This window comes from Glycine soja, chromosome 17, assembly GCF_004193775.1.
Source record: "Glycine soja cultivar W05 chromosome 17, ASM419377v2, whole genome shotgun sequence".
NCBI lineage: Eukaryota > Viridiplantae > Streptophyta > Magnoliopsida > Fabales > Fabaceae > Glycine > Glycine soja.
The window spans coordinates 3,878,420-3,892,592 of record NC_041018.1 but is presented as its reverse complement, the minus strand read 5'-3'; the positions used below and the strand labels follow the sequence as shown (position 1 = coordinate 3,892,592).

The 14,173-nt window shown below is 33.3% G+C and overlaps 2 protein-coding genes across 4 annotated transcripts; both read left to right on the top strand.

Annotated features, from left to right (window-relative positions):
* Nucleotides 1-3,046: 3,046 nt before the first annotated feature.
* LOC114392331 (protein Brevis radix-like 4) lies at nucleotides 3,047-8,923 on the top strand. 3 transcript variants are annotated; one of them, XM_028353418.1, is made up of 6 exons: nucleotides 3,053-3,525; nucleotides 3,611-3,745; nucleotides 3,823-4,205; nucleotides 6,951-7,086; nucleotides 7,643-8,043; nucleotides 8,381-8,923. In XM_028353418.1, the coding sequence occupies exons 2-6, from the start codon at nucleotides 3,644-3,646 to the stop codon at nucleotides 8,457-8,459; spliced, it is 1,101 nt and encodes a 366-aa protein (XP_028209219.1). In that variant the 5' UTR covers nucleotides 3,053-3,525; nucleotides 3,611-3,643; the 3' UTR covers nucleotides 8,460-8,923. The 3 variants fall into 3 exon arrangements, with proteins under 3 accessions (XP_028209218.1, XP_028209220.1, XP_028209219.1); XM_028353417.1 differs by having other exon boundaries at nucleotides 3,047-3,525; nucleotides 7,643-8,893; XM_028353419.1 differs by having other exon boundaries at nucleotides 3,048-3,525; nucleotides 3,660-3,745; nucleotides 7,643-8,893.
* A 3,683-nt stretch (nucleotides 8,924-12,606) lies between these two features.
* LOC114392936 (protein BIG GRAIN 1-like B) lies at nucleotides 12,607-14,173 on the top strand. The gene has a single exon (XM_028354201.1). The coding sequence runs from the start codon at nucleotides 12,937-12,939 to the stop codon at nucleotides 14,161-14,163; it is 1,227 nt and encodes a 408-aa protein (XP_028210002.1). The 5' UTR covers nucleotides 12,607-12,936; the 3' UTR covers nucleotides 14,164-14,173.

Genomic DNA, 14,173 nt, shown 5'->3' with positions numbered 1-14,173 from the left:
ATTAGGAGAATACTTGGAGTATGACGACAAGAACAGTAACAACCCTTGGAGATCATTCATGAGAATTCTGGTAAGGCTTGGAACAGGTCAGGTACCAAATTTTCAATGAACATGACATTCTTGCTATCCAATCCACTCTTTTATTAAATGTTGTTTCTAATGATGAATTATGTTGGCAATTTAGCAGGAATGGCCACTACTCTGTCCGCACGACATACCACCACCACCTCATGAATAACATGGTGCAAAATGACTACACATTCCACCCAAGGTCAAACATTTTATGTGGCGCCTTCTAAGAGATTGCCTTCAATCAAAGGGAGTCCCTTGCACTAATCTTTGTACATACTACCAAACAAATTTTGAGAACTCATGGCATGTTATGTTTGGTTGTAATCATGTGGTGAGAGTGTGGGAATCTGTAGGTTTATGGGACATCATTTCAGATCATATTCTTCAAGTTGAGAACGTTAACCAACTAGTTTTCAGCTTGCTGGAATCCTTTGCCCCCAACAAACAACACTAATTTTTGCATGACACTCTGATGCATTTGGCTTCGAAGAAATCAGGGGTTGTGGAACCAGACCGATGTCCAACCAGAAACATCCGTTCACTTAGCACTCCAGCTGCACAACGAGTGGACCAATGAACACGTACGCTGCAATTAATAATACACAATTGCAACGTCAACATCTTCAGGTTCCTCACATGTGGACGAAACCAACGCATGCCTTCTACAAAATCAATACAGACGCAACCCTCTTTAATGAGTCAAGTAAATATGGTGTGGCCATATGTATTAGAGGGGAGAACGAAAGCTTCGTTGCAGCAAAATCTATGACTTTTGATAGTTCTCCTGAACTTGGCATAAGCACTTGGCCTTTTGCATGGTATCCAATGTGGCCAACAACTTGGTCTTGCAAATATTCATTTTGAACTAGATAGCAAGAATATCTAGATGTTGAACTTAACTTCTGAATTCTCAAAAACTCCATGGTAAGTTTCATTAGGAGATCAACCAATATTATTGCTCACACCTTAGCTAGGGCATCAATATCTTATGTTTGTGTCTAAATCTTTGATCAAATTCCTACTTGTATTTATCAACAAATTATTAATGAAATGAGTTAACATCCTTCCTATAAAAAAAAAATTAACTGGTTGTCACCATAGCTCTTCAATTTAACAACGAAAAAAACAATTAATATATATTCTATTCACTATATTAGTCAAGCTGCAGCTAACTCATTTTTTTATTATTAATTTTCACATAACGAGATATGTTAAGCTAGATACATGGCATACATAGAGGTAGAGTCTACATTACATGTTCATATAATTTACATGTGCAAAATCATTTTTAAGTACCCATTTTTAAATTGTAAGTATGTAAATTTGTTCATTAACTAAATTCTATCTTCTTTTTTTATAGAATGATTGTCCCATGTTTTTTATTACATCACAATGAAAAAAATATTACATTCTTGAAACTCATTCATGATAAAGACCATACCTATAATGTATACAAGAATTTAACTTATTATTTTTTATTCTAACAAAAGGATCTCAATATATAATAGACGATACTAGGATATCATTTCAATTGATTACTCTCATATTAGTTACTTTATTACTATCATCTCTTCATGTTATGTGTATTGATTTTAGTGATATCAATTACTATTGACTTTAGTCCTCTAATGTTGATTTCAAAGCTTGTTAATTGTTGCACATTTTGACCATGGTTGTTGTACTATGATTGAGGTGTTGGTTTTGACCAAAATTATAGGTTGTCTATCAACATAAATCAACAAAAACTTAATTATGTTACAAAGTGTACAATGAAATTATGTTCTCATTGTGATTTAGAGGGCAAGGCACAAATATATGCTATGAAAATATGTTTTTGTTGCACAATATACAACAAAATTATATTTTTGTTGCATATATTTGTTTCTCTCTCCATACATTGCAACAAGAGTGTAATTTCATTGTAGGTTTGTACAATAGAAACATACTTTCATGAAAAAAATATTTTAAAAAATTAGTAAAAAAACACATGTAGGCAGTGAGAATAACAATTCCTTAAATGTTTTTTATCAGTACAAAAAAATATTTTATTTTTTATTTATCTAGTAGTTGTCATTTTCATAACCCTCTTTAATGTTTGGACCTAAATAAATCATTATTTAGGTTTTTTTAACTTTGTTTCTTTTTTTTTTAGAATTTTAAAATAAATCAAGATAAAATACGATGTTCATGTATAGTTTACATTTTTTTCACCACAGTGAAAACTTCTTGCAAAATTTGAATCTGATGCATTTATTTACTATTTTTTAATAAATAAATTAGTGGTGATGAAATATTTATAGTAATTTTTTAATTAATTGACAATGTCTTGTTGGATCAAGTATTTTACCATTAGAAAAAAAGTTATAGCAAGATTCTCAGAGTCATATTTAGCTTAAAAGATTGCACCTATTTAATTAAAAGCCATTTAAAAGAAAGAGATATAAGAGTTGAAGAGGTGCTCATGCAAGGAAAGTTTCAAATCCATCCATCTTATATGCATTTAAACTAATTTTGGTGTAACCCAATAATGTTAAGATATACCACTGTCTCAAGTATAAATCTACTCTTTTATAGTTTTACTGTATTTGTTATTAAAAGTGTCTTAATAGTAATGTAGTTTGTGGAAACGTCTTAATTGTAATATTTTCATCAAAAGTGGCATCTTAATTAAGATATACTACTATACTTCATGAAAATCCATTCCATACCATAAAACCTTCTGAAACGTGCCATTGATTACATATGCTGACTATGGTCCACTTAATTAAATTTTTTATGATTATCACTATTTACGACAAGCATAGGCACACAATTTCGAACCATTGCCCTTCCCAAAACAGCATTGTGAATCTATTTTGCTTTAATACGGTGAGGACTCCTCGTCTGTAAAAAACTTATATACGACTTTGGCATAAAGAACTAGTAGTAATATTCATGTAGTAACATCAAGAACGTGGCCTTCTACAGTTTTACTTGTTGGGTTGTAATTGAGCCTTCAGTACATAGACGCGTATGGGCCAAGCACAAACCCAAGAAAGTGAGCACTAAGTTCCTTGAACACTGAGCAAACAAGTATAAAAAACTAGAAAACACAGTAAGCGCGAGAGGCGCCACATGCAGTTAACATCCGGTAACCGGTAAGCCCGGAAGACAAAAAAAAGTGAAATCCACAGTAGCAGACAGCAGCACTCTTACACCATTATAGCTTCTACCGAACCAAGCAAAGCAAACCAAATAAAAAAAAACCAATAGAATCACACCCCTACCCTGCCGCCACCGGAGAACCCACCATTGACTCCGACACCGTGCCCCCTCTTCCCACTTTCTGAATTTCATTTTCCGCAATCCATTATTATTATTATAATAACATTCCATTCCTGTCTCCACCAGAGATTCTCTGATCTCGTGATTGAACTCGCACATTTTTTTCGTCACTCGCGGCTTCACGCTCAGGTGCACTGTAATTCTCATCTTTCTCTTTCAGATTCTGTAATGCGAGTGAAGTGTAGTGGAATCCGTGTTTTTTTTTTTTTTGCAGAGATTTAATTTGATTAATTATTAAGAAGCGAAAATGCTTACGTGCATAGCTCGTCCAAAGAAACCTGATGAATCGGATCCGGACAACGCGACAAGCGCCGCTAAATCGCAAGCCATCAAATCCCTTACTTCTCAGGTAGTGTACAAGTAGCAGCCACGAAATTGAATATTGAAAAGTGAAAACGATTGTTAATAGTTAATTTCGGTGTTTAGATAAGGGATATGGCGTTGAAGGCCTCGGGAGCGTACAAGCATTGCGCACCGTGCACGGGGCCAGCGACGCAGGGGCGAGTTCGGAGCAACGCCACCGAGTTGGACGCGGATTCGGACCGGTTCCGGTGGTCGTACCGGAGAACGGGGAGCTCGAGCTCGACGACGACAAGGACGTGGGGGAAGGAGATGGAGGCGCGGCTGAAGGGGATTTCGAGCGGGGAGGGAACGCCGAACTCCGCCAGCGGACGGAGGGCGGAGCCGGTGGTGCTGTTCGTTGAAGAGAACGAGCCGAAGGAGTGGGTTGCGCAGGTGGAGCCTGGCGTTTTGATTACGTTCGTGTCGTTGCCACGTGGCGGGAACGATCTCAAGCGTATACGGTTCAGGTACGTACTATACTATTACTGCGTTATGATATGTTATTGTTATGTTTGGTTACGTTACGGGTCTGGTCTCGTGCTGTGTTTGTAATGGGGGCGACAGTAGCAGTGGTGTGGTTGTTTTCGTTGGCGTTGGGGGTTTGGATCGGACGGTGAGTGTGAGTGTTGGGTGATGATTGGTCGCTGTTTGGATCGTCTAGACAGTGATGATGACAATGAGTGCCTTTTGCTACACCTCACTAGTAGGGTCGCTTTCGCCTCTGCATACGCTTCTTAGCTATGTCTGGAATGAAACGGCTTCTCACTTGGACTTGCGGCTTCTTAACTGATTTTTTCCAAGATATTCCCCACTTTTTAGTGAAAAATATAGAATGAATTGTTATATGCATTTTCTAAGAATCCCAAAGAATCAGTCATGTGGAACACTAACATTCTTGGTTCATATGCTAATTAACCTAAGACAATTCTCATGAGGACGACGGGATTCGAATTCGGCCAGTATAATGATAGGGTCTCTCATTTACACATTTTTTCTTAAGATGTGATAAATGTAAATATCTCAAGCTTTCTTTAATTATATACTATACAAATTTGAACAATCTTTTTATAATATTAATTCTCTTAAAATATAAAATGATTAACAATCGGATTTATTGTTATCTTAAACACTAATATAACAACGGTGTAATTAAAATAGTGTTAGACCCCTTTGGTTGTAATTAAAATAGTTTAAGTGTTTATTAAAAGTTCTTTTAAAAAAAAGTGTTTTTTAAAAGTTATGTGAGATACATTGTTAAAACTTCTTATCCACGTTTAATATACGATTCGGAGAGTATTATTGGAGATAATTTTTTAAAATAGAAATACAATTGAATATTTTTAATTGTCATAGTTTATATTATTAAATTGTCGGTGGATTTATTTATGCATTTTTTTGTGTAATGTTAAACTGTAGGAATAAATTCCTTCAATGATAAATGTCAGTATAAAGTTTTATTCCTCTGATTTTATGTGTCGCATCGCATTGCCTAAAATGTGATGTATTATAATAGTAAAATAATTATTATAATATGCATAGAGATATTAAAACTTTATTTCTTTCCATCTTGATCTTGACAATACAGTGAAATGCCATTAAGTCGTATTAGTGAAATTTTAATTTAATCCTATGGATGATTTTCATGAGTTTTGAGGAGAGCAGTGAGTAATGGTAATTGCCGTTTCCAGAAAATCATCCAATTTTTGGAACTTAATGCCATTGACACGTTATCGTCTTTCGTTATTAAGTGGGAACGGGGCTTGATCACAATTATGCATTTATGCTCACTTGTCGCTGCCAATCCAAGTATCCAAAGTCCAAATCCCCCAATGCTATAAATGAAAGCATGATTACTCCTCCTCCGTGAATACCATGTGAGAGTAGGTTTGGGCCCCACATTCCTCGGTAAAATTTCACGCTCTTGCCAAAAGCAATCAAAAAAGGTGTCCAAAAGAGAACTTATTGTGGCCTCTAAGTGGTGGTGGCCCTGGTGGGTCGTTGTTGATTGTGTTGGTACCTTTAAACCGAGTTTTGTCGAGTGGTCGGAGGAAACTCTTCTGCTTCCTTTTTTACTTTTCAAATTTTGTTGTGTCATGCCTGATTCAGCGATTCTTCGTCACTTTGTCTTCATCTAACACCAGTTTTTTGTCTTTTAATCTGCAATATGCTAGGGAAATGCTCCCATCATCATCCACTCCGGAAATATATACAAGACAAAAATATGAACCTCTACTCGTGGGCACGAAATAATGTTAAAGATAGACAGTATAGTTCTTATAGATATTCTTTTATCACATTTTTTTCTTAAATTGTTGTAGGATAGAAACATGAATGACACTTGGGTATGTTGGTCCTACTTGGTGACTTGTGATGCAGTCCCAACCAATGTGGAATTAGTGGGTGGGTCTATGTACGCATAATTTTCTGTCTCTTATTTTGTCTTTTCCACAACCTCAACGCAGAAATTTAAGACATTTATTTATCTCAAGCTAAATCAAATTTAAAACCTATTCAACCATCTAAATCAATTCATTTGACCCCAAAAAAAATCTAAGTCAATTCATGTTTTGGTGGATTTTAGTTATGCATTTGTCACTAATTACGTTTGGACCCACCTGCTTTTGATTGTCTAGACAAAACCCAAATGTAAGGTCAAATTTTGGCTGTAGAACAACTTATTCCACGCACCGAATGATCGGTTTTGCTTTTTATTATTTATATGAGAATTCTTTGTCAAAAATAATCAGTTGAGTAACTTAGCATGATGGATTACAGTGTCATAAACCACTAAAATAACTTGCAATTCATCTAAGAAAGCTATTTGGTCAACAAAATAACATCATAATAGCAGCAACAAACCGAAACTAGTTGATGTTTTAAGCTGTATAGTCACGCGGACACCACTCATACAGAATATGTTTAAAATAAAAAACTTGATTATCATTTCGTTTGAAAGAATCATTATTCCACCAATCTACCCAACATCACATATATGAAAAAAGAAAAATAAGTTAAAGGAAAACAGGGTGGGATGGGAAGGACAAAAGGGGCAATTTAGTTTTAACTGTTTTGTAATACTGTTGCATTGCTCTTTTCCAAAATTCAGATGCTAAATGCCAATGGTGCTTTGTTCTAATGCACATAGTTCATATGATGACATCAGGACTAGAGAGAAGTGAATTGAATTTTGGTTTATTTTCTATTATGTATAGTCGAGAGATGTTCAATAAATGGCAAGCTCAAAGGTGGTGGGCAGAGAACTACGACAAGGTTATGGAACTTTACAATGTTCAAAGGTTTAACCGCCAAGCATTTCCTCTTCCAACGCCTCTAAGATCTGAAGATGAGGTAATTTGGGTAGCTTATACACATGTAAAAACATATACAATTTACTAATTGGCTGCTGCATGTTACTTGGGGCAATGCATAGGCCGTTCAATTCCTATATGCAGGCATATAGAAGTATGGGTCAAATTACAGAATTCTAATTAATTGGGAGTTCATTGATTCAACCCTGTTTATTTAGGGCAGTGATTTTTAGTCCGATTACGCAAAATAAAATAAATCGTCTAAGGAGTGAAGCATAAAATAAATCAATTATCATTAATTATTTTTTCATAAATTTAAAAACTTATATCGGTGTCACATAAACCCTGTAATCCAAAATTACCTAATAATTTCTCCTTAAATACAGTGAATGTACTTTAAAAAGTTCAGGTGCTTCATTGTGACAAACTAATAACCCTCCCTTTTGTTCAATGCCTTCTTACTAGCTTTGCCTTTTCTTTAAAAACAAATAATCATTTCCAGCAATAATTCTTTTCTCACTTTTGTCTTAATTACTGAATTCAAAGTTATTGCTTTACTGCTTTTAATTTGTTAATTTTACCTGGATTCATAACAGAGCTCAAAGCTTGAATCAGTAGAAGAAAGCCCTGTAACACCTCCACTGAACAGTGAGCGGTTACCTCGTAATATGTACCGTCCAACAGGGATGGGAATGGGTTACTCATCCTCAGATTCCTTTGATCATCAGTCTATGCAATCTCGGCATTTCTATGACTCAAATGGTATGAACTCAACACCAAAAGTGTCCACCATTAGTGCGGCCAAGACAGAGATATCATCAATGGAGGCTTCTATCAGAAGTAGCTCATCCAGAGAGGCTGATCGCTCGGGTGATTTTTCAATCAGTAATGCTAGTGAATTGGAGACTGAATGGGTTGAACAGGATGAACCTGGGGTTTACATTACGATCAGAGCATTGCCAGGTGGTGCAAGAGAGCTCAAACGAGTCAGGTTCAGGTACACTTGCTGCCAATTTCATGACTGGAAAATGCCCTTTAGCAGTTCATTACTATGTCAAATATCTAACCATTTAATACAATACCACTTAATTGGCCTATAGTATAAGAATTAGGAAACAGGCAATGCTCAAATTTTCGTGCTGATTTGTCTATTACTGCCTCCCATTTTGTTCCCACAGACCATTGCCTCCATTGTGTATGGATGGTGTAAATCTAGGCAGCAGAAGATATATACATACATACATAAACGTATACATTGTGCTTGTTTTTCATGGTTGAATTTTGATGTAGAAGTCTATGGAATTTATTTCTTGGTGTTCTCATGTGTTACATAGCCGAGAAAAGTTTGGGGAGATGCATGCTAGATTATGGTGGGAAGAGAACCGTGCCAGAATACATGAACAATACTTGTGAGTTGTGAGATTTTACAAAGGAGGTGGCTGCTGATGCTTTACAAAGTGTGGAGCTGGTGTTGCTTATTAAATTGTTCCATACTTGTTTTGTTATACTACTATTAAATCTCTTTATAGGTGAAGATGTCAGATGAGGTGCTACTTGCATCTCTGCCTTTTTTTGGGCTATTTACATGTGATCGGTTCAGGTTATATTCTCTTGAATGTGGGTGGTAAATATAGTTTCTAGTAAAGATACTAGCGGATCAAGAGCAGCAATGATTTACTTAAAAAGTTTGAGAAGTCTGGTGGGTGTAAATTCTATTACTATTCAAATTGGATAAAGAAGATGAATCCACTTTCATCATTTTGTTCCTACACTTCTAGGTCCATCACGCATCAGTTATGATGCACAAACATATGAAAATGCATGTCACCAGGTTTATTTGTTCCTGAGTTACTCTTTATTTGTTTTTTTTTTCTTTATTCTTTTTGCATACGTGTCTTAATATCTCTGCTCTTTCCGTTCCTGATTCTTCTGTACTCAGAATAAATATCATTGTAGTATTGTTTTGCGTCTTGTAGAACGAAATATTTTTTAGGAAATATAAACATAAGCTCCACGTTTCCAGTGGTACTGATTTTTTATCTGGTAAAAGGCACGATAATGAGCTCGTTACTTGGTCTCTAATTTCCAAGCCAAGTCCTTGGCTATATGACTGTTTTTGTAAGTGTGTAACTGAGTTGGTGAAAAATGCGTTCAAAATTATAAATAAAAAAATGTTGATACAATTAAAAATTAAGATAGCTAAATGTCTAGCAAAAGCTTCACAGGAAAATGAAAAAAATAATTATTATCCTTTATTAAAATAACATAGAATATTTTCATTCTACCACGTTTCACGTACACATTCCCTTGGGGGACATCGGAGAAAGGGCTGGTTTGTTTAAATTTTTAAAATAAATATTTTTTAAAAAATATTTCTTTAATAAATAGATAAGATTTTTTTCTCAAAATAAACAATTTTTTTTAAGAAAAACACTTTACACAAACATACTAAGAAAATAAAAAATTGTTTATTTTATTAAAATAAATGTTTTTTTAATAAATAAATTTAAACAAACTACCCAAAATGATCTTGTGTATGTAACTTGCAAGCATTAATCAATAAAATTTTATTAATATTTAATGATTATAAACGCTCTAAAAAATAATATTATAGTTAACAAAATCGACAATAAAAAGCCGCAAGTGATATAATGAACTGCCAAAATTTTCCCTTTGGGGTCATAAATGGCCATATGCAATAAAACCTTTGACCCAAAACTTCCATGGGCTTCAATGCTTCATAGCCCTTCTACTTAGGGGGTGCACCCAGCATTTTCGCATTTTTTTCAATTTTGCCCTATCATCTTATGAGTCATACGGATCGTATGGATGTAGTATGACTCTTACAAATGAACTTCATTTGTAATTTTTTTTTTTTTTATTTTCTTACATAAAACTCCTATGACTTTCAAGTTATTAACACAACACTTTAACCAACTGAGTTAATGAGTCAATTATGTTATAAAATAAATAATGATGTTATACATAATACTAAAATTTTTAATGTATATTTAATGGGTATGTAATTTAAATAATAAATTTTGTGATAATTAATTTTGTTATAAATCATACGAATTATTTAATATGTATATTTTTTATAAATAAAAAATATTTACTATTACAAAATTTAATATATATTAAATTTTGTAATAGTAAATATTTTTTATTTATAAAAAATATACATATTAAATAATTCGTATGATTTATATCAAAATTAATTTTCACAAAATTTATTATTTAAATTTACATACGCATTAAATATATATTAAAAATTTTAATGTTATATATAATAATATTATTTATTTTATAATGTAATTAACTAATTAACTCAATTGATTGATTAAAATGTTATATTAATAACCTAAAATTACTTGAGATATTAATTTTAAATTAATTGGTCAAAATATACTTTGGGCCCGTGGAAGGCAAAACTTATTTCGTCTATTTGAAACTTTTCCCTCCACAGTCCCTGTTTTATAGTGAGACGTCCGATTTGATGGGGAAAAAAATTACCCAATTTAGAATTATTATTTTAATTAGATTTTCGCGCTGTTTTGGTTTCTGCTGGCATTCATAAATGCTGTATTAAATGTTGCTAAGAGATAATCAAACTATTATTTGAAAAATAATCATTTCGTACTTTAAAAGATATACGGAAAGAAGAGAGAAGCAAAAGAAGGGAAATTTGAAAAATAAAATCAATAATGGATATGATGTAGAAAATATAGATGTGAAAATAAATTAAAGTCATATTATTATCACAAAGAAATTCCTAACTTGATAATGTTCATATTTATTTATCTTACATAGATCAATTGATACGAGCGAAATATGTTTTCATATTAAAAAAAGATGAGTGGAATATATAATATAAATATTAAGTAGTAAACAAAAAATAAGGTGAAAATGATGAATAATTTAAAATAGTAAAATACTTGGAACTATGAAAACTTAAAAATAATGCTACACAAACTTATGTGAAGCATTTTATATTTGAATAATTTATATTATCTAATTATAATTAATTCATTTTGTACTCAGAAGCAAACAAAAATCATTTTGTACACATTCGCACTCCAATCATGTTAATTGATTCAATATAAATGAATATTAAACATTTTCGAGTATATAATTTCTTTGGTACATTAATTTTTGTACTTAGTTCACACTTTTTTGTTTATTTTTATTTTTATATTATATCACTTATTATATATATAAACTGAATTATTTGTATTTAGTATTACATTCAAATCAAATAAAAATAATAATATTATTTTTATGTTTGGTTCGAATGATTTTACGTGCTAAAATAAAATTACAAACACTCCTAGATTTAAATATAAAAAAAAATCTTGAATAATTACATGACTGACAAATTATGATATAATACACTTTATTATATTAAGTGAAATATATTGGAAAAAATCACATAATTTTGTATGATGCAATTCTGATTTAACAAGTTTCTTTTATAATTGTATAATTTTTCTTATAAATTTAAATCAATAATAAATAAATAATATGTTAAAAAAATGCATTATTAACATTTTTTATGGTGTAGATAGACAATTATAAATACAATTATTAAACACAAAAGGTTTTTAAAATACTAATTTGTGAATAATTGAGAATATATATATATATATATATATATATATATATATATATTTTGTCATTAGGTGAGAATATTTTTTTATAAAGATAATATGGGGTAAAATTACTAGATTTTTTAATAATAGTTACAAAAATGTTATTTTAAGAATAATTAAATAATTAATTAGTTCCTATAAGAAATTATTGTTAAGAATCTCGACTTTTTAGAAGTATAATTTAATTAAAAATAAAATTTCTATTTGAAATGTCACGTTGTAGAAATAAAATAAAAAATGCTAATCATATTTTTTAATTGCTATGCTAATAAGAAAAATTGAGAACATAAAAAAATGTGGTTAAGTAAATGAGAATTGTGTTTTGTTTTAAAATACTTAGAAAGCAAAAAGTCTGTTGGAGTGTGATCTGAAGTCTGAAATGATCACCCGCACGCGCGGGAGTCCCGTTCCAACTTTTTACACTATGCTCTGTTCCCTTCTGCTACGTCCTACACTACTCTACTGCCTCTCCAAATCCAACCTTCCTACTCATTCATTCCCATCAAAATCAAACCCCTTTTAACTCAAGGATAATTATCAATGTATACTCTACCTTTTATAGGTTATAAAAAAAAGAGATAAAAGAGAATATAATTATAACATTTAAAAGTTGATTATTCTAAATGCCAAAATTTCAATCAGTTAAACTAATTATAAACGCTCACGAGTTCAAGACTTGAAAGGCCATATATACAGAGAAGACAGAAGTTAGCTGATGCTCAATCCTTAACCACTTCACTTCAAAATGTAAATGTAACCTAATAATTACTCTCTCTGAGTTATTTTGAATAGCTCACCGCTGTCACCGTCTCGTATTTCCCACAACTCTTTCTTTCTCTGTTTTCTTTTATTATTTATATATATGTATGTTCACCGAAATCTGTACGTACACTTGTAGTGCCAACGCCTACACATGCTCTTGTACAAACACATACAAACACAATCCCAACCAACCCTGTCATTTGTCATTAAAATTCTCCCTTCTCTCTCCCCTCCTTCATTTCTCTGTTTCAACTTGCACTATTTTCTATTCCCCCTTCAACCCTTTTGACATTCTCTGCGCGGACATTGCCACAGCCTTTTTTCACTTTACCCTCTTAAACTAAACTCCATTGTCTTCCCTTCTCACCTCACACTCACACCACCACCATCATTCCCTCTCTTCTCATTTCACTATAATAATAACAACAACTTCCCATTCCTCTTCCCCTGTAGTAGCCAACAAATTAAACACACCAAAAATGCACGAGAGATCGATGAAAGAAGCTGCTGGCACGTGCCCACAAAGGAGAAGAACCCCTTCCTTCTCCTCTTCTCTTCTCGACGCCATTTACCGCTCCATTGACGAATCAAAATCCAACCTTCACGACGATCAACAACTGGGTCACCACCACCACCACGATCAAACCTTAGCCACACACAGTTTCACCTCTGAAGAAAAAGGTGGCAAAAAGGAGAGAATGAATCTTCGCCGAGCAGTGATGTTGGAAGATTGGATGGAGAAGTATGGTTCTTCCCGTTCCCTCAATGCTCAGTTGCTAAACTCGAGTTCAAGCTCCTCAGAATGCAGCTCTGCAGGGGGAATATTCTCCTCTTCAGAAACAGACACGACAACAACAACCTTGAAGAAACAAAGACCAGCAAGGCCCACATCGGAGAAGAAGAAGAAGAAGAAGAAGAAGCAGGACCATATAATGAGTTCAGAAAAAAAGAACAAAGAAGGTGGTTTTGCAAGGACCAAGTTGAGGGCGTTGAAAATTTACGGTGAATTGAACCAGAGAGTGAAGCAACCCATTTCACCAGGGAGTAGAATAGCTAGCTTCCTTAGCTCCATCTTCAACTCACAGAACGTGAAGAAAGCCAAAATGTGTTACGTTGGAGCCGTTGAAGATGTTAGCTTCGAGCACAAATCAAAGTCCCCTTGTTTCTCTTCCACGCCTTCTTCGTTTTCTAGAAGGTCTTGCATGAGCAAAACACCCTCTTCGGCTAAAAAACCCAACAACAATGGAGTCAAAAGATCCGTGAGGTTTTACCCCGTTAGCGTAATCCTAGGTGAGGATTCTGAACCGCAATCTAATAGTCATAGTCATAATAAGAAATGTAACAACATTTATGAGAGTGAATCTAATCTCACTGTGAGAAAGATTACTAGAAGTTCTTCCATAAAGGAGCTGAAGAAGAACACTGTTCGGGGAAAAGAAAATGCAACCGAAGAAGCAGCAGCTAGGGGTTTTGTAAAAGGTTACCGAAATTCTGGTAAGGGTGAATTTGATTTTATAGGTTTTTATGGTAATGGTGAGAATGAGAATGATGAAAATGATGATGATGATGATGTGAGTTGTTCAAGTTCAGATTTGTTTGAGCTGGATCATCTTATTGGAGCTGCAAGGTACCAAGAAGAGCTTCCTGTCTATGAAACTACCAATTTGGAAACAAATAAAGCCATTGCTAGTGGTCTATGTTTGTAGTTTAGTTCTT

Bases quoted from the DNA above. Each gene is read 5' to 3' on its own strand.
- LOC114392331 (XM_028353417.1), top strand. From the start codon at position 3,644: ATGCTTACGTGCATAGCTCGTCCAAAGAAACCTGATGAATCGGATCCG. The intron at 3,746-3,822 runs GTAGTGTACAAG...TTCGGTGTTTAG, and splicing joins TCAAATCCCTTACTTCTCAG to ATAAGGGATATGGCGTTGAA. The intron at 4,206-6,950 runs GTACGTACTATA...TATTATGTATAG, and splicing joins CTCAAGCGTATACGGTTCAG to TCGAGAGATGTTCAATAAAT.
- LOC114392936 (XM_028354201.1), top strand. From the start codon at position 12,937: ATGCACGAGAGATCGATGAAAGAAGCTGCTGGCACGTGCCCACAAAGG.